General features: G+C 51.2%; 5 protein-coding genes across 5 annotated transcripts; 3 read left to right on the forward strand and 2 right to left on the reverse strand.

The window, feature by feature from the left end:
- Positions 1-318: 318 nt before the first annotated feature.
- On the forward strand, positions 319-759 carry A1O9_12406 (uncharacterized protein; the record flags this gene model as incomplete). The annotated part of the gene is made up of 1 exon (XM_013398625.1): positions 319-759. One exon carries the CDS (start codon positions 319-321, stop codon positions 757-759), a length of 441 nt encoding a protein of 146 aa, XP_013254079.1.
- Positions 760-3,755: 2,996 nt separating this feature from the next.
- A1O9_12407 (acetoacetate-CoA ligase) lies at positions 3,756-6,043 on the forward strand (the record flags this gene model as incomplete). The annotated part of the gene is made up of 3 exons (XM_013398626.1): positions 3,756-3,872; positions 3,967-5,793; positions 5,876-6,043. 3 exons carry the CDS (start codon positions 3,756-3,758, stop codon positions 6,041-6,043), a joined length of 2,112 nt encoding a protein of 703 aa, XP_013254080.1.
- A 1,648-nt stretch (positions 6,044-7,691) lies between these two features.
- A1O9_12408 (uncharacterized protein) lies at positions 7,692-9,040 on the forward strand (the record flags this gene model as incomplete). The annotated part of the gene is made up of 2 exons (XM_013398627.1): positions 7,692-7,794; positions 7,848-9,040. 2 exons carry the CDS (start codon positions 7,692-7,694, stop codon positions 9,038-9,040), a joined length of 1,296 nt encoding a protein of 431 aa, XP_013254081.1.
- Positions 9,041-10,203: 1,163 nt separating this feature from the next.
- Positions 10,204-12,699, reverse strand: A1O9_12409 (uncharacterized protein; the record flags this gene model as incomplete). The annotated part of the gene is made up of 1 exon (XM_013398628.1): positions 10,204-12,699. One exon carries the CDS (start codon positions 12,697-12,699, stop codon positions 10,204-10,206), a length of 2,496 nt encoding a protein of 831 aa, XP_013254082.1.
- A 1,774-nt stretch (positions 12,700-14,473) lies between these two features.
- Positions 14,474-17,116, reverse strand: A1O9_12410 (uncharacterized protein; the record flags this gene model as incomplete). The annotated part of the gene is made up of 3 exons (XM_013398629.1): positions 14,474-16,370; positions 16,422-16,495; positions 16,553-17,116. 3 exons carry the CDS (start codon positions 17,114-17,116, stop codon positions 14,474-14,476), a joined length of 2,535 nt encoding a protein of 844 aa, XP_013254083.1.
- Positions 17,117-23,229: the final 6,113 nt, after the last annotated feature.

Genomic DNA, 23,229 nt, shown 5'->3' on the forward strand with positions numbered 1-23,229 from the left:
CTTTTGGACAGCCACTACCAGAGCCTAGTGCTAGGTCAACCACTATGGACTTTGTTCCGTCGTCCGCAGCCTGTTCCCTTGTCCCAGACAGCCAGCCAGTTGGCCACGGAAACTTTGCTGTAGGCAACTCACCTCCATCTACAACTCCATCTCCATCTCCATCGACTTCTTGAACTGCACTGCTATACAAAACTCAAGCTCCCTCCAAACATCCTCAAGCCCTTCTCTTATCCCCTCTATTCCTGAAAATGTGCCATCGCCAGAGATCTCCCTAGTTTTCACTTCTCTTCTCGCCGCAACTCTCGACAATCTTTCGAAATGGCTTCAGGAACTGAACAGTCTCCCTCACCACCCCACGACCTGTCTGGCTCCCAGCTGACCATTCCTTCCGACTCGGAAGCATATTCTTCTCTGTCCCCTCCCTCATCTTCTCCGCCGCAATCCTCAGACAACAATGGTGGACGACCCGTAATAATATATCAACCTCCCACTTTCTGGGGCATCTTGAGAGGTGCTGCCATCAATTTATTGCTCCCTTTCGTCAACGGCTTGATGTTGGGTTTTGGCGAGCTCTTAGCACATGAATTTGCTTTCCGCTTGGGTTGGAGTGCCACAAACGTAGCACATTCTGGTATTCTCCTTGTTCCAAAACTGACATTCTGCAGGTTTGGCCCCGGCATCGAACTTCTCATTCAATCGGTCCTGGTGTGGAAGTCAGACAAAGCCCCAGCGAGGGGAGGAGAAGGAACAGCTCGATAGACCAGGATCTGATAGACACTGCTGCTTTGGAGTAGCTCAGGCCCGCCCCTCGGACGACATTCATTCTTCAAAATTACAGTTGGAAGCTGCAAAAGAGATTGTACATATCATGACCAAAAGGAAAGAGCAATGTTATCGATTGCCAATGATACCATTAACATTTTGGCAAGCGCCATGTTCATTCACACCAGTTTAGATTCTCCTTCCCCCCCCGGTCCTCGCCTCATTTGGGAGTTGTCGTCCATGTTGCCACGTTCATCATTATATGTTTGCTTCGGGTCTGCTTTGCTTTTCACTATCTCTATCTTAACACAAGCACTCGTTCAGCTGTCGTCAGCAGAGGCAAGCAACTTGTGCAGCTTCTGTGTATCTGAACTAACGAATACAGTGTCTTTCACCCTCTTCAGCCAATTGCATCAACATGAGCTCCTTTGTCAGCGCCAGCAGTCCGAACTATAAACTCTTCCTGGTCATTTTCGGCGGCATCGGTGCCGTAGGCCTTGCCTCAACATTGGCCAGCTGCCTCACCTCCAGGTGCTTCGAAGCCTGCCAAATCAAACGCAAACGGGTCCATGGTGATGTCGAGCTCGCCCTTCCACCAGTCACCAGATCAACAGCCACTTCTTCAGATTCAACCATGAGCCAAAATGAGCTTGATGCTCAAAATGCTGTTCTTACTCAAAGGGTGGAGCATCTGCTTGAGAACGATATCTATTTCGGGACGGAAGCACAGGACTATGCAAAAAGGGTCACCAAATCCTTAGGGTGTACAATTGTACTACCCATTCTATCCACCAAATTGTCGAGAACGAAACGAAGATCGCTCTCGAGTGAGAAAGGCTCTGATTCACAAGTGGTGAATGCTGTTGAAGCAACAGACGGCCAGGGACAGGAGGATGTCTTGGAAGGCAATCGTGTGGAGTGAAAAGACTGTGTCGTTTGAGTGTGAAGGGCTCACTATATTCCATGGGTGAGCATTGCACCCGGGTGGTCCAGACATTGACGTTGGTGTCCTAGTTTGATGAAGGTCCATAATTGTCACAACTACCTACCTTGGTGATTGAATAACATGATTCTCACTGCCAACATCAAAACTTCCCTAATATGCAGACTAGTGGAAAACTTGACAGACGCAGACCAACCTGGACATCTAAGTTATTGTACACAGTAGCGTCGGATCCGATGGAGTCAGTCTCGTTCAGAGTTCCGGAAGCGAGCCGTCCACACCCTCTTTCGAGGACAATTTACCGAACACTCACACTGCAGACAAACTCGGAGAAATTGCATGCACTAGGTCGACGATTCTCTTGTCGGTAAGTACCAATTCCCTTTACAGCATGTACGAGAAACAAAAGTATTCAGAAGGAGAGATAGGGTGATGTTAAGTACTCGGGATACCACTTGAACATGTACCAGAATTAAATACCGACGGAGGGGTGATCCTCCCAGCTCTTCTGTACTCCGGGATACCCAGAAAGTTTCCCGTCGAGCCTCATTCCCTCAGGTACTCGCTTGCAGGCTCCGGTGGACGTCGGAACAGAGCCTTGCCCGGGTGACTGGGGTCCCCCCATCGGCCCCGTCTTCCACTTCTATTCCTCCCCCTCTCAGGGAGAAGAGCTGATAATATAGCATACTAGGTATGGTATATATTAATTATTAAAGATCTGAGGTGTCTCGCCAGCTCTCTTACCGCGTCTAACCGAGCATGCAAAAGAAAAGGCATAAGCATAAGTATTTGTGAGTTGTTGCACCCTCGGGTGAAGCACCTTAATTCTTTCCCCGGAGACGAGATATGGAAATCGGCGGGAAAAGGCCACGGCATGGACTGGATCCTTGCTCCTTGTCCCACGATGTACTCGTGCACACTGTACGCCACCCATGTATGTATGTAATGCTGGACTTCGATAAGAGAGAATCAGACGGAGGACGGATAGATTAATACACATGAGTAAGGATGGTGGGACGGACTGGCCCCCGCAACACTCACTTGAGTTACCGAGGCATCAGAATTTAATTTTACACGGACGAGTAGCCACGAAGTATCTGGGGATAACCGCAATCTTGAGTAACAGACGTACGCTGGGTCGGAGTGCACACCGTGTGAGTTATCCCGCCCTCTCTTGCGTACTCCGATCACGATTAAGATTCTACTGTGATACTAGTAGTGCCATTGCTGCACGATTGGAGCCCGTGGAGTGAGGGACTGACTACTCCGGACTCGTAAGATCAAAACGAGACGAATTTGCCGGCCCTTGGTACGATACCTACCAGCCTTCTTCCGTGCTCGAGAGTCCAGCTCCCTTGCACATATCGCCGATCCGGACAACATCGTCGTAATTTACCGGAGCTCCAGTTGCCCATTGAGAAGGTGGGCGAGAGCTGGTGTCAAGACGACAAATTGAGCTACTCACCCACATTTTCCGCCTTCTCTTCCATTATTCTTCCTCCGCATACGCCTCTCGATAATCGGTCCATCTTTGGGTACGTACAGACATACATCGTACATTACATTGGGTGTCCAGTGTATCAGCGGTGCTGCCCTTACCCGACCAGATTAGCGAACTTTTCCCGGAAACACGGCATTCGCGGCCTTTCCTCCCTCCGACGGTGCTTGTGGCTCGACGCGGAGGATTTCGCACGGAGCATCGATTTTACGCCATTGCGGGACTCGCACTACTAAGACCCGGGCTAAACCGTAGCATTGTGGGCCGTGGACTTACAGAGGAGATACAAGCTAACGAGTACTTGGGTTGGTCAATATCCTCCTTGTGAGGAACCAACGAACGAACGAACAAGTCGAGAGTGGGAGTGGTTGATAGCACGGGTTGTCGATCCTTCCCAACACGAGCTTATTGTGTTTGACCTGCTAGGAGATCACCGTTGGATAACCACTTAGATCGGCCTGGATTTACGTCTGGGCGAGTTTGAGCCTTTCTTCTTCTTTTGGGAGATATAGAATTCGGCTTTGAAGCCTTTTGCGACGAGCACGACTTAGAATGGCAGACCAACAGCATCCCATCCCACGGAAACTATGGGAACACCCAAAGCCCAAGAGCACCACCATGTGGAAGTTCTGGAAGAGCTTGGACAAGGCTTACGGAGTGACTTTGGAGGTGAGTTTGGGTCTCTGAACGGGGTTTCACCATCTTGATTATTAATTCATGTCATGGAAATCGGCGAACTTTTGTTGCTCACCCTGCTTCTTAGGACTGGGACGCACTCTACCAATTCTCTGTCACACGGCGGTCCGACTTCTGGAGATACGTGGTTGAGTATTTTCCGATTGTGTACAACGGCAAGATCCCCAACCCAGTTGTCGACGAATCTGCACGCATGGACTCCGTACCACGCTGGTTCGGCGGCCTCACGATGAATTTCGCCGAGAACATTTTGTTTTCTGGCGACCAGCACGGGAATCCGGTTATCAATGCGGCGAAAGCGGATGATAAGATCGCTGCCATTGAGGTCCGTGAGGGCTGTTTTCTCGAGCCCATCCACCGTGTGACGTGGAGAGAGTTGAGGCAACGCGTTGGAAGATTGTCGCAGGCTATGCGGGCTCATGGGGTCAAGAAGGGCGATCGCATCGCGCTCGTGGCGAGCACGAGTCTTGATACACTGGTTGTGTTTTTGGCGACCACGACTCTCGGCGCGCTGTTCAGCTCCAGCAGCACTGACATGGGCGTCAAAGGGATTCTCGATCGACTGACCCAGATTAAACCCAGGTTCCTGTTCATGGATGACTGGGCCTTGTATAATGGCAAAAAGGTCGACCTCCGGCCGAAGATGAAGCAAGTCATGCAGGGCATGAGCGCCGTCAAAGAATTCGAGGGCATTGTCAGTCAAGTCCGCTTTGCACATTCGCCCGCCGATGTCTCGTCTGTACCCAGGGCGAAAACCTGGGCGACGTTTATCTCTGCAGCTAAGTCCACCGTGCTGGAGTTCGAGCAGTGTGATTTCTCCGATCCTTTCCTCGTCGTCTATTCGTCCGGCACGACTGGTCAGCCCAAGTGCATCGTCCATGCTATCGGCGGCGTGGTCATTTCTGGCCACAAGGAATTCAGGCTTCACCGTGATGTTGGCCCGAACTCTTGCATGCTCCAGTACACGACTACCGGGTGGATCATGTATATGGCCAGTGTGCAGGCTTTGCTTGTGGGTTCTGCTATTGTCATCTATGACGGTAGTCCATTCACACCCAATCTCACGAATTTCATTGAACTTATCGGTCAGGAGAAGGTCACCCACCTAGGCATTAGCCCACGGTACCTACAGACTCTGGAAGGAAATGGTGTTATTCCAAAGAAGGTCACCGACCTAAGTAATTTGGAAGTCATCACGAGTACAGGCATGGTACTCTCCGATAAACTGTTCGAATGGGTCTATGACGAAGCATTTCCCTCGAGCATACAGCTGGACAATATCTCAGGAGGTACGGATTTGGCCGCGTGCTTTGGCACAGGAAACCCTATCCTGCCATTATATGTGGGCGGATGTCAGAGTTTCTCCCTCGGTGTGCCTGTCGCAGTCTACGACCAGACCATCGAAGGCGGAAAGGGCGTCAAGGGCCAAGAGCTACCAATTGGTGAGGCTGGTGAACTAGTCGCGTATCAGGCTTTCCCAACCATGCCTGTCACTTTCCTCGGGGATAATGGACCCCAGAGGTACTTCGACAGTTATTTCGCTCGCTTTGACAATGTCTGGACGCACGGCGACTTTATCTCGGTACACCCAGTCACCAAGCAGGTTATGTTCCTCGGTCGTGCTGACGGCGTCTTGAACCCCAGCGGCGTACGATTCGGCTCGGCGGAGATTTACAGCATCATCGAGGCGAAATTCGCTGATAAGATCAGTGACAGTATCTGTGTGGGGCAGAGGCGGCCCCAGGATCAGGATGAAAGGGTTGTTTTGTTCTTGTTGATGAAGCCTGGCCATAAATTCACTAGCCAGCTCATCAGAGAGGTCAAGGACGCCATCAGGAAAGAAACCAGCCCCAGACATGTGCCCAAGTTTGTATTTGAGACCAAGGAGATTCCAGTAAGTTGTTGTGACGCCTCCCTCTTTCCGCGCTTATGGCTTTCAATTACCATACTAACCACCCGTTTTGCGATTGCAATAGACTACCGTTAATTTGAAGAAAGTCGAATTGCCCGTGAAACAGATATTGTCAGGGAAGACCATCAAACCTTCGGGTACACTGTTGAATCCTCAAAGTCTGGATTACTATTATCAGTTTGCCAAGGATGAGAATCTGGTGGATTTGGCAGACCCTAAGGCGAAGTTGTAAATACAATACCCTAGATCGTTAGAAGTGGCAGAATTGGATACGTACATGGGATGGCGTTGCAGAGATTGACTTTCAGAGCTGCGAAAATGAAACGGAATTTCACCTATCTTACCCAATTTCTACTATTGGGGTAATTGCTGACCGGTGCTGGAAGTTTCACTCAAACGCTCTAGAAGAATGTACTCCTGGAAATTGCATCAGGTTGATCAGTTGTCTCAATGCTCCGGCATGGTGGTTCGCTCTTCCATTGAATTCTTCTGATGCTGTTGAGAAACGCCCAGTATGCCATTTGACTTGCTTATGCAGCCGAATATTTGGGGTGTATATTGGCGGGAATAGTGAACCAGTTATATTGAGAGCAGTTTCGACATCAAACACGTTTCTGCCGTCAACGTCAAAAGCCGCAACTGCTTACAACAATTGAGCGTCCACAACGACCATGACTTCCTGAAGAGCAATTGACGCAGATTCGGCGTTCTCTGATGCTTGTTCTGCGACTCTCGATATGCATGGTGATTGCCTCAGGCTTGCGACGTGTCGAAACACACCTGATAAGGGTTGCTAAGCCCCTCATTGCCAGTTGTCATCCTTGCCGACCATGGCCTTGGTCGAGAGTTGGTCAATCTCTGCAACATAAATATCTCATGACACAGTTGATCGGCTTCAAACACGGCATTGCTCAATAGGTCATTATGAAGTTGGCCTGAGGCGCCGGTTGATTTTGAACGAAATGGTTCATTTCAGTCTGGTGAGTTGCGCAACGAGTGAAACACTTGTGGCCGCCAAGCCGGTCGACGCGTGACGCGTTGTCCAAGTGAAGGAAGGAGCGCAGGGTTGCAAAGGCAACAACCACATTCAGCTTGTAGATATTCCATATCATGCAAGACAGTTACAGTCCAAGTGCCCGTCCTCCAAGCAGTATTGCTCGGTATTCTGGGAGGAATGATCATTGCTATCCTTTCAGTCCACAGATCACAGACCAGGATCGAATCTCATATGACAGGAAACTACCAAAGAAAGAAGCACTCAACGCGTGGACCCGTTTGACGTACGATTCCAATCTAAGACGCGCCTTTGACGCGTTGCCGCCCCTCGTCTCCTTGGGTTTAAGGAACAAGGCAGTGCTCCTCGACAATTTGCACGTCAGCTCTCCCTTCCGGCCTGTACTCAACCCAATCGCTGCATCTTTGCTCCTGATTTTCAATCATCCACATATTCAGACCTGCAGTAGTCCACTGCGCTAGATCATCCCTCGTCAACCTGCTTCCACTTTCAACCAACTTTTATCCTTTCCAACTGGCTGGCTCTGACCTTCACTGTCACCCTCAACCAGGGTCTCGCGTTCAGCGCCCACCCCACCAGAACACGACCCGCTGTGTCCCAGAGCTGCACCGACTTGGTCATAGCACCCGAAAATCTTCCCATATACCCTCTCCTCCCATCGTGGCAAACGTCCATTGCTCTTCTCTCTGAGCCTCCTGGTAGAGTACTCCGCTAAGCTTACTTGCTCACTCCATCTTGGACTGACAAACCTCGACACTGCAGACCTTGTCTTTGAAAACACATATTCCTAAATCCAATCGAGCACATATCTCCTACGCGAGGCTGTACCAACGAGATCAAGCCCAACCGTCTGCCCTTCGACACAATGGCAACCCTTGCACCAGTCAGCACGGCCATGAGGCAGCCTTTCGGTGTTCTGAATGAGTCTAAGATTCGTAGCATGCAAAGTCTGAAGAACAGACAGAATGGTAATGCTTCAGCTGAACTAATGCATGTAACAATTGAATCTGACTCTGAGTAGCACTGACTCCCAGCTCTACTTCTCTTAAACGACGTGCTCCATCTCCCGAAAGTTCAGATTCCGAAAACGTCGACCCAAATATGCTTGATTCCCTACACAAACGCAAACGATCAATGTTCGACGACGACGTTTCCGTTTCAAAACCCCGTTACAGCTTGAACACCATTTCGTCTGTTCCAAAGCCTTGTCTTGCTACCCGGAAATTATCTACTCCACGGTTAAATACATTCGTCAAGCCCTCGGTCACTCCAGCCTCTGCTCCAGCAGCAGCCGGTCGATCACCAACTCGCAAGCGTCAAGGTCTTCTTGAGTCACGGAAGCGCTTCGCTCCCCCATCTTTTGGCGTAAAGCCTCCTAGCCTGTCAATGTCTGCAGCTCTCTCTGGTACATTGGCAAACAGAAAGACCAAAAAATCCCGGCCAGTAGCTACTATTGAGGACTCGAAGCCCAATTCGTGGTTCTTTGATATCTACGAGGAAAGTGAGGAGACACAAGACTATAGGATGAATGAATGGACGATGACCCAATCGGCGTATGGTTTGGATATTTCCGACGACGAGAGCAAATCTGCGGAGCGTCTCGATCGAGGAAAGGAAAACGTTGACCCCAATGAGATTTCCGTCCCTGTCACACGATCTATGGCGGCGGCTGCTGCTGCTGCTGCTGCTACTGCCTTAAATACCAAACCCATCTCTAGGACCTCGAGGAAAGGTAAAGATGATATGTCTGACGATGAACCAAGAACTCCTCTTGGCGATTTGAATCCTTCCGAATTTTATGCTGAAGGGCTTGATGCTACCTCTGTTGTCCTGGTCCACGACGATGCTCCTGAGTCGGAGGCAGTTCATCAAGAAGATGTGACCCAAGAGTCTGAACCCAAGTCGACACAACAGTTCACCTTTTCGGCGACTTCTACTCTCACGGCCAAAGCTATTGAAGCTCTCGACGCTCCTTCTATTGATCAGATTCTCAGCGCTCCGACGCTTGAATGGGATGGTCTCGTCGATGACAGTGCATCTACCGTCGTGGATCTCGACATCAATACCGAGGCAACGTCTCAAGATGTCGAGATTTGGGAAAGTGAGAGTGCGAAGGACGAGAATGAGAAAGTCGAGTTTGGGATTCTTGCAGAGTCAGATCAACCACGGACTCCCATTGACGATGAGAACGTTTTTGCTCTCCAAGAGTTGTGATATGTCCCACCTACTCATCGATACCACGCTGATCCTGCTATGAGAAACCCCTACATTCTCATCCAGATCTCTCCAGTAGCAACATCTGAGAATTTCGACTTGCAGTTCATACACAGAGAAGGTTTACAATGCTGGGTGGCCCGAGGATGTCAACTTTCCATTGCGTGTTACAATTAATGTGTGGCTGTGGTGTCCCTCTGACGATTCTTACAATGTTGTGTAGGCTGACTGCCTTTTTGTGTTTCGTGGGCCCCTTTTCAAAGGCGTCTCGGGTTTGCGATATGTGCTTTTGGTGTGTATGACCGAGATCATTCTCACTATTGTTTGAGTCAGCAAACACAGACAGTACTCGGAAAAAACGAAAGCAATCCCAAGTTTTTAACCGTCGAGTCAGGAGTACCTTCCCTGCGCTGTCCTCGTTTCGTAGCGTGAACTCCATTCCGCCTTCAGAGGGGTGGTTAACCTGACTCCGTCCGGATCTAGGTGACAGGCACCCTCGCCATTGATCCAAGGCGTGTTGTGACAGAACAGGATACAAATCTTTTACAGACGACCCTATCCTCGCTAGCACTGACACCTCGCACCTTACACCTTTAGTTATGTACGACAGGCTACGCCGGAAGTGTGGAAAAGTGAGTGTAGACTATTTCCCTCACGTACCTAAACTGCCCATATGCCAGATGAATGTGATATTGCGCCGTGTTTTCGGTATACTGCGTCCCGCCTCGATGCGGCTGATATGGAGTACTACATATATATCTAGGCAAGCATTCCTCCGCTCATCCCTGACAATCGGTTGAGATATATACTGGGGCAAGGCAAGAATCTTGCAGGTCTTCAGCCTCATTCTGGGCCCTTGCTCCTTATATATATTCCCTCCACCCACCCTAGTTTCCTGTTATGTCTTCTCTTGGTTTAGTTTCGTTGTTTGGTTAGGCTTCCCTGTTAGCATCTACTTTGTTATCTCGTCCCTTACCCCTCGAACAAGGCCACTGTCGATCGACCCTCGGCTATGTAGGAAGGAAACGCCGTCCAGACCGATTTATTTGCCCTGGTCTTCGACCCGCGCTCTGAGTAGGAAATGTTCAATAGATGTGAACTTTGTCCTGAGCCTTTGGCGTCTTGATTTCTGAGGAACGGCCCAACAGCACTGGCTGAGACAGTCACCAACGAAGTCTTATGTGAGCCAGTGGACTGAATCGACTGGCATCGTCCGATTCAGAATCCATCAGCCTGTCAATCGGGGAGTCGTTCTCGTCACCATCACCATCGCTATCGCCGCTATCGCTGCTGCTGGAGCTGCTACTACGGTTCCCGCTGCCACTGCCATTGCCACTGGCACTGCCGCCGTCGCCCCTCATCTTCAGTGCGTTACCTGCCGATGCATTGGGGGATGGCTTGGCGGGTGTCTCTGCATCGTGGCTGTGTCCTTGGGAGCCAAGGTCATCCGCACTCCGCTGGTTTGATGCGTCGCTTTGCTTCCGCTTGCTGTGGCCTGCTGCTGCTGCTGCTGCGGCCGCATGCGGAGAAAACGACTCAATTTGCTGATGTGGAGCGCTCGACTTGTTGTTGGGCGTGTGATGGTCCTCTTCTGCGGGCAAGCGTATGCTTGGAGTCGCGCTACTTAATTTGAAGGCCCCCGTACTTTGATTCTGCTGTTGACTGTCGCTTGACGGGTTGATTTGCTCGTTTACATTCGGCTCTGTGGCTTCGGACGTTGCACGGCCTTTACTCAGACGGGTGCTCGAGATCATCGGGCTCTCTGCATTGGCACCGTCAACTTGCTCGGTGATAGGCTCTGAGGTACCAGCCGTCTCCTGCAGTGAAGTACTCACTCCTTGCCCTCTTCTCTTCTTCGCCAGTTCCGCATCGCGCCATGCAGTGACCTCAAGTACCGCTTGTTGGGGGCGATTCTTTCGCATGAGAAGGAAGCCCTGTATCTCAGCTGGTGAGAATGTCAACTCTGGTAGAGCTTCCGTGAACGCATCCGCGAGGAGTGCCATATTCTCGAGTTCTTTGCGCTGCGATGGCAGATCATCTGATGCCTGTGGTTCTCTTTCGGAGGCTTTGGCTTGAGGTTTGATCTCGGACCAGGATGTAGAAGAGGGTGCCAAAGAATCGGAACTTGTAGTGGTGAGAGAGGCAGTTGATATTGACACTGGTGCATCGCGAGTCTGCTTGATGCTTTCAGTTTGATCTGGGAGGATCTGACTGATTCTGGTCGGCTGCCGAGCGATATCGACTGGGTCTTTGTAGTACATGCGGAGGAATAAGTCCTTGATCTGCTGCATGTTGGCCAGATCGAACTTAATCTGCAAGTCCACACGACCAGGTCGGATCAACGCTTCATTGAGTCTGTCTGGGTGGTTGGTCGTCAGAATGAGAATCCTGCCTTCTTGGGAAGCCACGCCATCAATGGCATTGAGTAATCCAGAGAGTGTAATTGTATTTGTCTTTGGTGGGGCGTCTGGATTCATATCGTTTATCTTTGAGCGCTCAGCTCTCTTTAAATTTTTCTGCCTTTTTCCTGCTTGTGGATCAGATCCCTTGCCAAATTCCTCTGAGTGCGGATTTTTCTTGGTCTCTTGGTCTGATTCCAGTTGCGGTCTACCCGCAACCCCCGCGCTGTCTATGTCTTCAAGGAGAAGAATGCATCGTTTGGGCAGGCTATTGAATAGTAGAATGAGATCTTCTTCGGTGAGAGAAACCTCTGATAAAGCAAGACAATAGATGTCGAGGCCGAACACGCCTGCAATAGCAAATGAAAGCGAGGTCTTTCCAGTCCCCGGGGGGCCGTGAAACAAGTAACCTCGTCGGTACGGGATCCCCCTGTTGCTGTACCAACGAGCAGTCCGTGGATGAAGGAAGTCATTGATGTCCTTCAGGACTGTGGCTTTCTGGTCATTCCCGAGTACGACCGTCGCCATTGATCTGCTGGGCCTGGTAGCAACTATTGTCCACACGTTTCTGCGACCGCGCTGTGCTTTAGGAGTTGGCCGTTGGATTGAAGTGGTAGAAGTTCGTTGTCGTAGGTGGAATTCTCGAGCTTCCTCAATCAAATCTTTGACGGGTTGCGCGGTCAACGACAGGACCAATATATTCATCCATTCTCTCTCATAGAGGGCAGGACCCCAATCACTAGCTACTCGTTCTCTAGAGCGAGTAATGCGAAATACCCGCCGCTTGTGCCAGAAAAAGCCCGAAGATTGGTGTGGTTGAAACTTTGGTGGTGCACGAGCGGCCCAGTCGTTGAAATTGAAGATGATGTCTTCGGACATCTGCTCATGTATCCGTAGTTGAGATTCGTCGCCAAGGTTGACCTCGTCGAGGTCATCATGATATTGCCGAGGGCTGTGGGCTCGAAGTACGCGAATGTCCTGAAAATGTTTATATTCACTCACCCAATTGAGCATGTCGTTGAAGATGGGATCGAATTGGTCCACAGTCACCGAGGAGCTGATCGCATCTAGGAGGAACGAGAAGACTGGGCTAAAGGCATATCGAACTGCAGTCCATGCACATACTGTGAATACAGCGAACGAAACAATGATGGAGATATCGACACCAAGACTGAGCAAAACCTGGGCAAAGAACGAATATCCAGGGATAAACGTGTCGATCAGCGTTGCAGGTAGATGCAAGGATGCTGTAGGGTCCATCGTCCTGTTCATGCCAAGAAGTAGCTTTAGAATCGACCATTGCCTTCCTGAATGAACGCTTCGCAGATAACAAAGGCAGACTTTGCAGCGAAGACACAAAGATGATAACAACAACACCACCTGGTAGAAATGGCAGATTTCTCTAATTGCGAAAAATCCAAGAGCAAGACATAGTATGCAAGTGAGACTAAAGGAGAGTGGAACGTGACTTTGTTTGTGCTTCTGACATTGTTAGACTAAAGGCAATAATACAAAACATGCCATATCACAAGCAACACAGAATTGGTTGGATATCAAGCTTGCACAGCCCAACATGGAAAAGGAAAAAGCTGACAGGAAACTCTCCATGCAGTTCCTCACCATGGATTTTGGACTGGGTACCGTCTGGATTGTTGCACTCCACAACGAAACGGGTTGGTAATTCAGTAGTGAGCCTTGCTTTTGTCTCGGCAATAGGCCGTCACACGGCCACCCGCTTGAGTGTGTGACCACTGACCACCGTGATGATTTCCTTGAAGCAGCCAGGCGTTATTGGAGAGAAGGAGACTCACTGAGAGTCGACTCCAGATGAGTAGAGCAAGCAATGGAGCCCGTCAGGCTGACAAGCTCCACAAGCGGCATGAATCGCTCCTTCAACAGGAGCTCCTTGCCTCGCGTGCCCACCTACCTGTCATTTCCAGTAAAGGCTGGTGCTGGGTCGGGGCCAGCCCGCATTAGTCACTGTGTCTCGCTATGTCTGTTAGTCCAGCGCTGAATACAGAAAAACTGAGGCCACGTTCCGTCGCGAGGCCGTCCACAATACTAAGCACTGATCGGCCGTAAATTAGAGGATTTTGTTGGGCGGAGTTGGTTGCTGACTGACATGGTGTGTGTCTCAGGCAAGAAGAGACGGCGGCGTCGGAGCTTGGATGATGTCCTGTCAGCAACGGCACGTGCGGGTCCATAGCCATAACCAACCCAGCGGAAGGAAGGCACCACCCACGCGTCAGCCGTACAACGATGAACTATCATGCGACTGCCTTTTTCCGTTGGTTGTGCGTCGCAGGTGTGGCAGGTGTGGCAGGTGTGGCAGGTGTGGCATGGCTTGGCTACGGTGACGCACGCTGCCCACAGACTGCCCCACCCCACCTCTTGCCCCGCTCCGAGGCTGCCACCCCCACTTTTAGCCGAGCATCCTCCATCTTGGTTCACGTGATGCTCAACGGCTGCACAACTCGGAAAGGGGAAGGGGAATCTGCAAACCGGCCGCCACGCCACCTCGACATCATGTTGCAAGGGGGCCTTAAAACGGCTTTCTGGGGAAATTCAACCGTCAAGGTAAGGCTTCTGGGCATGGATTCAAACGCTGTTCGAGGCTGACTTTCCATGCCAAACCAGCCATTACTATTAAAGCTTGACTTTCCGCCACAAAGTGATAAAATTCTAGTGTGCTGGGACTTCAGGATGAACCGATCAAGGGGACAATGCTATTACTATGTGGCTGTGTAGAGATAAGAGTTTGAAAATCATAGAACCCTCCCAATGTACCGCTCCTGAAAACGTGCTGTCGCTGTGCTGTGAGCCTCTTTGGGAAAAAGGGGGTATATAAAGAATGCTTCCCGTGCTGTTGCCAACGGTCCAAATGCTGATCAAGATATCCCCTCCCTGGTTTGCGCTCTTCTCTCTTCTTGTTCTTTCTGCTTGCTCTCATAAGATCATACTTTCGTTAGCTCCTTTTTTTGTAGTTCTTCTTTCGGTGCTTGTTGGGGGTCGTGCAGGAAATCATTTCACCCTTTCATGTCGTCGCACTGATCGCTGCTGCCGCCGCCGCCGCCGCCTGCTGCCCATCGAGCTGATGGAAATCCCCATCGCTGTGAATTCTATCCACCCACCCTAATGCTTGGAAATAGCGCATGCGCGTACATCCATACACAACGTCCAACTCTGGCCCAAAGAGGCTATGCATGGGTTCGCCGAAATAATATGCCCCGTTGAAATCAGATGCTCGCTTCGTTGCGTTGAGCAACACTTTCAGCCTCTCCTTAGTTACCTCGCGTTGCAGGCGTGCACTATGCCAGTAGTCCGTCAGGCGCTCGAGAGCTTCAAGACCGATCGAGACGGAAGACATCACCCGGCCTCCACCGTCCATGAGATCGTACAAAGTGCCTGCTGCGGTAATGGTGTCCAATGCCGCTATGATGGCAAATCCTGTCACAGGGCTGGTAAGTGCAAGCTTCACCATCGGAGCATCTTTCCTTTCCTCGTTGCTCACAAGCTGCACGTTTTCTAGGATGCTTTGTGCATGCCTGTAAGCCTCCCTGATATGAACGACGACTGTTTGCTGGTCCATGTTTGCGTGGCGAACGTGCCGATAGAGAAGCATCGCAGTATAGTGATAGAGAATAAGAGGCCCACTAACCGGTTCTTGTGTGTTGATTTCTGTATCGCCTTCAGCTCCGGAAACGGACTTCGTAATGGATCTTTCCCATGTCTCCAGACGGGCCATGATGTTGTGGCAGAATGCCTTCAACAATCCGTTGTAGCCCTCCACTGACTGAGTCTTCGACCGACTGATTCTACTCACAACTTCATTGAAGATAGTTGCCATCTCCACCATGTATCCAAGAAGGCCGACGTTGCCTCCTGACCCTGATCTTGTCGCGGCCCGACTGCTATTAGCGTGAGAGTCTAGATCGTATGCAATCAGAGGGATGATTCCCTTCTCGAAAGGCACCTGCTCACATGGCAAGCGAAGATGACAATCAGAGCGATAGACAGCGCGTATGGCAGGTGAGCAGCATCCATTGAAACACTCCATAATGAATGCTGTCCAAAAGGTCCTTCTCCTGCATTCAATGGTCATTGCTCGATCGAATCCAAACACCAGTTCGTCAGGACTGGTAATTGCACAGACTCCCTCCTCCATATTGTAGTTCAATCCACATGAAGTGATCCTAGCTGACCCAGAGTATTCCAATGCTCGGTTGAACTGGCCTTGTGAGAACGCGATCAGTGCAAGAATGAGTCTGGTGTGGACCAATTGAAGGCTGAAGCAGTCACCGTTCTTCAACACTGCCTCTTGCACAACACCATTAAACGCCAAGTAATGAGGCTGTAGATCACGTCTTCGGCTGAAGAGTGCACCCATGGCCAACATCGCATAGATCAGCATTAGGTCGGCTGATGATTTGCTGGAAGAAGTGGTGACCCAGTGCGTGAAGGGTTTCCGCGGAATGGTGCAGTCGGTGGTGCATCCGATGTGAGCAAAGTATTTGCTGAGCAGATAAACGGTCAACTCACGATCCAGCTTGTATGGGTCGACCTTCCAAGAGAAGTTTGCCACGGACGCTGGCGATGTTATTGAGCCTGGCAATGATTCATTCACTACACAATCTGATGGGTGTCCGTCCGAGAGAGGTCGAGGCGATGCTGAAAACCTGGCCTTTTTAGTTGGTGGCAAAGCATCTGCCGCCTCGTCTTGGGCTGAATCATCCATTGATGCGGGTGATAAGAGGCTTTCTACAGGCATCGACGACTTTGCACTGTGCTTTGATATGCTTTGGTCATTGAGTGAAGGCTCGGTTGACGCAGTCGAGCCTCGTCGTGGAGAACGACCTTGCAGGAGGTGTTCTGAAGGATTGGTAGAGGGTGGTGACTGTCCATACATAGACTGCTTGACACCGGTGCGGTTGCTTTTCCCATGTGAGTGGTCCAGATCCAACGATGCAATAGGACAGACTTACGTTGACTCGAACTTGCATTCTCGACCAAACTTCTGACACTGTGCACATTTCGGTACGCTTGGATCACATTTGATCTGAACGTTGAGTCAGCAAATGAATCATGCAGAAACCGGGGCGCGGGATTGACAAACCTTCTTCTCTCTGCACGTATTGCACGCTTGGCCAAGCCTCTTTCTTGGTTTCCCAGCCTTGGTTGTGCCCCATTTTGGATTCACAGCATCGCCATTGATGATCTTCTGGCACATGGTACCATCATCGTAGATATAGCAGACGCCTTTGCCTGGGATGGTCCTCTCCCCGACTACGAGACGTCCGTAGCCGTGTTCAGGCGGCGAGATCTGAGACAGATGTGGAGGCAACGGTGGGTGTCTCTCCAGCGATCCAGGGCTAGAATGAGGCCAGAACGAAGGCTGTACAGGCGATTGCTGGATTGATAGCCGTCGAGAAACCTGCTCCATATGCTGCGCAATGTTCGGATCGGGAGCGCCATACGTGGATTGCGGGGGTATGTGATGGCCTAGAGAACGATTGTGATTTGGTTGGTTTAATGGCGGCTGTCTTGGATCGTTTCGATTCGAGCCAGAGCTTGGGGTTGCGAAATTCAAGTCTGGACGGCCAGCGCCCGAAAGGAAATTGCTGAAGGATGGTAATCGAGGCTTCTGTGTGACCTGGCTACCCATAGACTCACCGTCCATGGGCGACCGGGCCATAGAGCTCCGTAGAGATGTCGACGAATCTGGGTGGGTTGAACAGAATCCTGGGGAACTTTGGTTACTGTGCCACTGCTTCGAACGAGAGTTAAAAGGTAGTGCAACAGTAGTGGCCATATGGTCCGCCTATGCCCGTAACGTGTGAGTTGCTCGACTGTCGAAATCACCTCTGTACCAACAACCCCCAGCCGTCGGAAAAAGTTGGGCAAGAGCAGAATGTTTCAACTTGAGGATATCTAAGTTAATTGCAAGTTTTACCGCTCCCAGTGATGAGTTGGAAAAGATTGACTTGGCGTGAACCTCCGCCGTCTGGAGTTCCAGTCAACACCTTTGTCCTGAGAATGTCGACTCCACAATACCTTGGAGACGCGCTGCATTGCAGGGCCTCAAATCGACGAAGTCCAAAGCCGTCTCGCAATGTCACTGTCGGATGGCTAGCTTTTATGTTGCCAAGAGCTCTCGTAGAACAGCATCGGTGTATTCGTTGACAAGAGGGTCAGAAAATGTTCGCCGTAAAATCACTTCAACTCAACCAGATGATTCGGCCAGGCGTTGAAAATAGAGCAAGGCGGAAGGTTGATGACGGTTGAGCCTGGGACTTAGGGTTGGGTGACTTTTGTCCCCGGGGGGGGGGGGGGGGGGCAAACGAATCTGTCTTTGACGGAAGTTGAAGTCGGTCCAGGCGGCAGGGCGAGCAATGAGGTTGAGCAAAGCAGGTGGGTGCCGGCTCAGACAAATACGGGGGTGGGAATGGGAGTAGCGTGGCAGATGATAGAAACTGGGGTGTCATCAATGCATTCCTGTCCTAGAGAGTGGCGTAAAGCAGATCAAATGAGATTCGAGGAGCAACAAGGGACGGGTAGAAGAGGCCTGAGCCTCTCTGTTCGCCCGTGGAAGTGGAGAGCAACACTTGTGGTTCGCACAACATGGAAAGGTCTTAGGGCGGGCAGGGATGGGTGGCCAAGGACCGGTTGTCAACTGGGCTCGATATTGGAGGGGTACCTCAACTGGGCCCTCGTGGAACTCCCATATCCGGGAGACCACACTGCATATTGTACCATTCTGACCCTTGCCGGATCGCTTGCGGCAAGGATGGCGATTTCCACAGGCGGAAAGGAGCTAGTCTTGGGGTGGTGGGGTCCTCGGACCGGACAAGGCGTTCAAACAGGGGGTCCGCATGATGGGCATGATATTTGTGGGGAGAGAAGACACCACGGGTGGTTTTCAGACCATGCTGCTGCTAATGCATATCAAAAAACAACGACGTGCGTGACAGGTCAGGAGGCAAACAGCTAGCATCAAACCAAAACGATCGAGTTGCTGGCCGATGCGGATTGGAACTCGAGGCACTTAGAGCAGCCCACGCTCGTCCTAATGGAAGAGCGTGGAGGTGCAGTCCCAACGAAGACCCATATAGCGTGCTCGGCTAGTGACACGAGCCACCAGAGATGGTGGGAAAGAGAGCCTCGCTAGGGTTGAGCTAGTTCAGGATGGTTTGGAGGAGACAGGTGGGGATCTCTTTCGAAGTGCAGAGGGCTAGGGAATAGGTGGGAGGTCTTGATACACACAGTACGGGTATCCATGCTCCATACCGATCAGCCCGTTTCGACTCGGCATCTTGGTGTACTGCATCTGTTGTGGCGGCGACGACAAGCTGGACGCTAGTTTGCTGTGCCGACATTTCGTGCCAAGGGGGCCTTCCAAGTGCATGGCATATTGCACCTGGGAATCGGAGCGAAAACGACAACGGCCAGCTCCTGCGACCCAGGAGGGCCCCGGATCAAGTCCTACAGAGCAGTAGTGCGTGCCAGGTTGCAACGACTGCAGCAGTGCCTGCATCTTGCCGCGCAGTGGGGGCAGTCCAACGGGGAGTCAACCCATGTTTGAACCAATTGGTCTAATGATGATTCATCTGCATGGTCAAGAGCCTCAGACATGGGCGAAGGATTCCCGTGCAAGCGCAAGCGTAAAGGTGCAGGCCCGTTTCTAGCTGCCTTGAAGCAACCCGTGACGCGGTTTCAGCGAGGCTCATCGCTATTGAAAGGACCCAGTGCATGGTGTCACGAGTCGGAGACTTTCAGTGGGACTTGAAGAGGCCGAGGCCGCACCGGGGGTGTTGTTGATCTCAGGCACAGGGGTTGGAAGATGGACAAGCCCAAGCTACAGTATGTCTAACACCCTGTGCTACTCAGGACTATAGTTTGATCAGTTTGCGGGGTTGAAGATATCTCGAGCCGTCCACCAGCCAAGATGGCGTGGAGCTACGATCGGGGAGCATGGCAATGAGATACTAACGAAGGGATTGTCGCCTCCAGATGATGCCCGAGGCGCGCCTCATCACGACGAGTAGTATGAGAGTGCTCCTTGACTAGTGGGGACCGAATGATCATCGCTAAAACGTACGAGTACTGTCTACTCCGTACTCCGTACCCCGTCCAGTCTAGATGTCCTCTCCAGCAAAAGGGTCGAGGATCGCACACCTCTTATCATCCGCTTGTCCTGTTCACACTAATTCACAGTAGTCTTCAGCCATCCACAACGTGGTGTTCCGCGTACGAGGTAGTCCGGCGGGGAACAAGCAACACACCGTGCCCATCGGGCCCCAAGCTAGACTGTATCAAAGGGGCCGGAAGACCCTAGAGTATTCGGAGCGATGGGATGGATATCAACACTAGAAGCACATCCGGAATGGTCTCAAACTGATCAGGACTCTCCGTTGCAGATTTTAGACCTAATCTGGGATTTGTGGCGCTCAATTGGCGAATTTGGGTAAGAATATTTACGTGATGTCGGCTACAGCCTACAGGCATGTAGGCATGTTCCCACCACGCTGTGGTGTTCGAGCTTGAGCAGATCCAATTATTGAGTCAATCTTCCAGCGTTCGAATTGCTATCTGCGGTCTGGAGTAGTAATCTACGAGGCGAGGTACTCAGTAGTACTTGGCAGTTTCGTTGTATGAGTGATCCTGGGCTGTAGTACGGAACATGTACAACATCGCCATTGGTGGTGCTTGATCCTTCGTCCCAGGAATGGCTCTATCGCATCCGGCTTTATTTGATGTAATAAGATACTTCCTGGGGTTAGGCAGGGCTCCCCAGTTGGCGGAAACCTCAGTACTGCGACATACACGTTCAGCCTGGGGAATAATAGAAGATATAGCCATTTTGCACTTCATTCCGCCAGGCTTTGTGGTATGTACTGCTCACGTTGTTTCTTACTCACGCGTTTGCACACCTACTCAGTAGTACCTGCAGGATCGGGCTTTCAAGATTAGGGGCCATGCTAGAGCTGAATCTCAAAGTTTAGGTATGTAGCAAGATCGGATCTCCGGAGTCAAAACAAACTGACTTTTGATCTGTTGGCTTTTCGCCTTGCTTTATGTCTGCCTATGGTGTCAAGCCGTTATCTGTGCTGTTGTGTGAGTTCTGGAGGCCCAGCTCTAATCGGTCGACAGAGGCCCTTGTCCCAAAGTTTGAACCTCTGTTCAGCCATGTCATTCACAATGCTGCTCCCAAAAGGTGCATCCACGAGCCAACCCATTGCACCGGCCGTACCAGTAGGCGTCAGTCCCAGTGCACCCATTTCCATCCTTCCCGACATGGCATTGCTGAAGGTTCCCCCCATTGCGCTACTGAGAGTGTCCGCGCCAGGGAGGCGGTGTTGCTATACTTACTTGTACTCCGGCGAAGTTTAATTCGCCTCGCCTCAGCCCGCACTGTCTCTTCCAATTGGGTCAATGCTTGGTATGGGGTCGGTTGGTTGGGTGGTGGAACAGATTGGGTCGAAAAACGTGCTTGGATTCCCAAAAAAACCGGGAATTCCCTCGCATCGTCGATGTGCCCAGCTGCACAAGGATGTTAACCACGAGCAACTAGCCATTCCAACAGCAGGGTCAAGTCACATGCTGGCCATGTTACGAGTGTCCTGCATGCCTTGGTTAATTTACGTGCGGCGTTATCCCAGGAACCGAGGGAATCAATGAAAGCAGGTCTAGAACTTGGTTGACAGAGGTGTTCTAGGCTGCATCGGCCTGTCAATTTGGACTTATTTACTGCTGCATATCCCGGTCTCCGGGGAGAAAAGAGTTGAAGTCATGTCCATGTCACACGAACCCAGCCGCATGGAAGCCATCTCTTCGGCGGTGGCTTTTGTAAGCGGTTTCTCGAACAAGGGGCATGTCACACCTTCCCACCTCGTCGTCACCATGCTCAGAATCGGCGGTGCGCCTGACGATCAGAGCGAGAGCTCTGTCGGACAACAACTTGACCCCTGTGAGAAGCAATCCACGGCGTGGGTTCCTGAGGTTGACAGTCGAGCGCTGCCCACTTGAATTGTGATGGCACCCATGGACCGCATGCAAGAGAGGGGACGGCTGCTGAAGCACATCTTAGCGTGAGACAATCAATGGGAAGTCAGACCACTAGCTCTCTCGGGTGACCGTTCCGATTCCAGAGGCGGCCCGTCCGGTACGGAGCACAAAGGAGCCCCCCTGCAGTTCACCAGTGACCAACCCTGGGCTGTCCCCAGCCCCGGCGTAGAAATGACACTCCGTATACGGGGCACAGGTTTCTACGATAAATGAAAGCTGATGTGCTGGCAATGTTGGATCGAAATCTAAGCCTTGTGAACGTTGAATGCTATCACCCTTGCGAAGGGGTAGCTGAAGTTACCTTGTCCTAGAAAGTAGTATCAGCACACATGCTCACTTAGGCCCGAGTCCTGTCAACACACAGTGTCCCTGCGTACGGTAACATCCTCCCTCAATTATTAATGCCAAATAGATGGTATTCAAGCTAGTCAGCTAGCAGCGGTGGATCAATTTACTCCTGTCGCTCGCGGCCAAAATGATCCATCGCTGGTCTGACAGCAAAGAAGATCTGCCAACAACTACTCAGTCCAGACCGAGCTATATACTTAGGCTTGGGACTTGCCGACGATGCTCGCTAATCTACTGTGCCAGATACATACTGTAGCCATTGCAGTGATGATTAGAAAATCGCCTCCCAACTGAGAGATGACCGTTAACGTCTATCTAAAGTAAGGGGGAACCACTTCAATTCCATTTCCTGGCATGGATAATAGGTCACTAGCTTTTCCAGTCTGGAATGAAGAACCAAGGGCTGCTTCTTATGTCGGCTGTCGAATTGCTAGTCCTATAAATGAGTCAAATGGTCGAGCGTTCGCTTAGCGGGCGGCACGAACGGGGTCCTAGACACATCCTTACGAAGATCAGGCCTTTTCACGGCCAACGGTCCCGTCCGTACGGAGCATCACCAACCAACCCTATTCTCTCGATCTTCGGGCGAAATTCCAGGCGGATAAGGAGGGCATTCATTTCAGCAGAGCTACGACCAAGGCAAGGAAGGGCTCACAGGAGATTGCTCGTATCGACGGCAGACTACCGGGTACCCCGTCCAAGGACTCGCTACGAGTAACACATTTTGTTTACCGCTTCCCCCAGCTCAAATCTCTGACTACTTCCCACTTCCAGCAAAATGGGAAAACCTCCCACTCTACCTACGCTTATCCGTCTCCCAGCCATCTGAGCACATAACTTCTGATGTTGACCTGTGGTCTCGCACTGGTGTAAAGGGTAGAATCCTATTCCAGCGACGATCAGTGCGCCTCGCTACAATATAAATATACAATGCCCTGCTGTCCACGTTGTCTTGGGTCGACTTCTGGTAGCTGTCCAGGTACTCGTCTCCGGACCGTGCCTTGCTCTCTTATCTTGAGGGCGTCCCAGACTGCTACAGGCGATGGAGAGCCAGCGACGTGAACGACATGCATCGTCCCTCGTGTCACCTAAGAATGACACCGTATGACGCGAGTGTTCTCTACAGTACACAAATCTGCGGGCCATCTGACCAGGAGTTACTCGTATGTTGGCGGGAGGCAGTTTCAAGCCCGCTCTAGGCTATGTTTTCCCAACAGGGAAGAGCGCATTGCTGCAGAACGAGTCTGACTCTTTGTGTCTGATAATCCTGATGAGCACCCCCAAGACCTTTGATAGGCTGGTAGATCAGCCAATGTTTGACGTGCCTTGGCGACCCGTCAAGTCACGGTTGGAGGTGAGAACAGGTCCGTGCATTCGCCA

This window comes from Exophiala aquamarina (genome assembly GCF_000709125.1).
Source record: "Exophiala aquamarina CBS 119918 chromosome Unknown aczIA-supercont1.23, whole genome shotgun sequence".
Lineage (NCBI taxonomy): Eukaryota > Fungi > Ascomycota > Eurotiomycetes > Chaetothyriales > Herpotrichiellaceae > Exophiala > Exophiala aquamarina.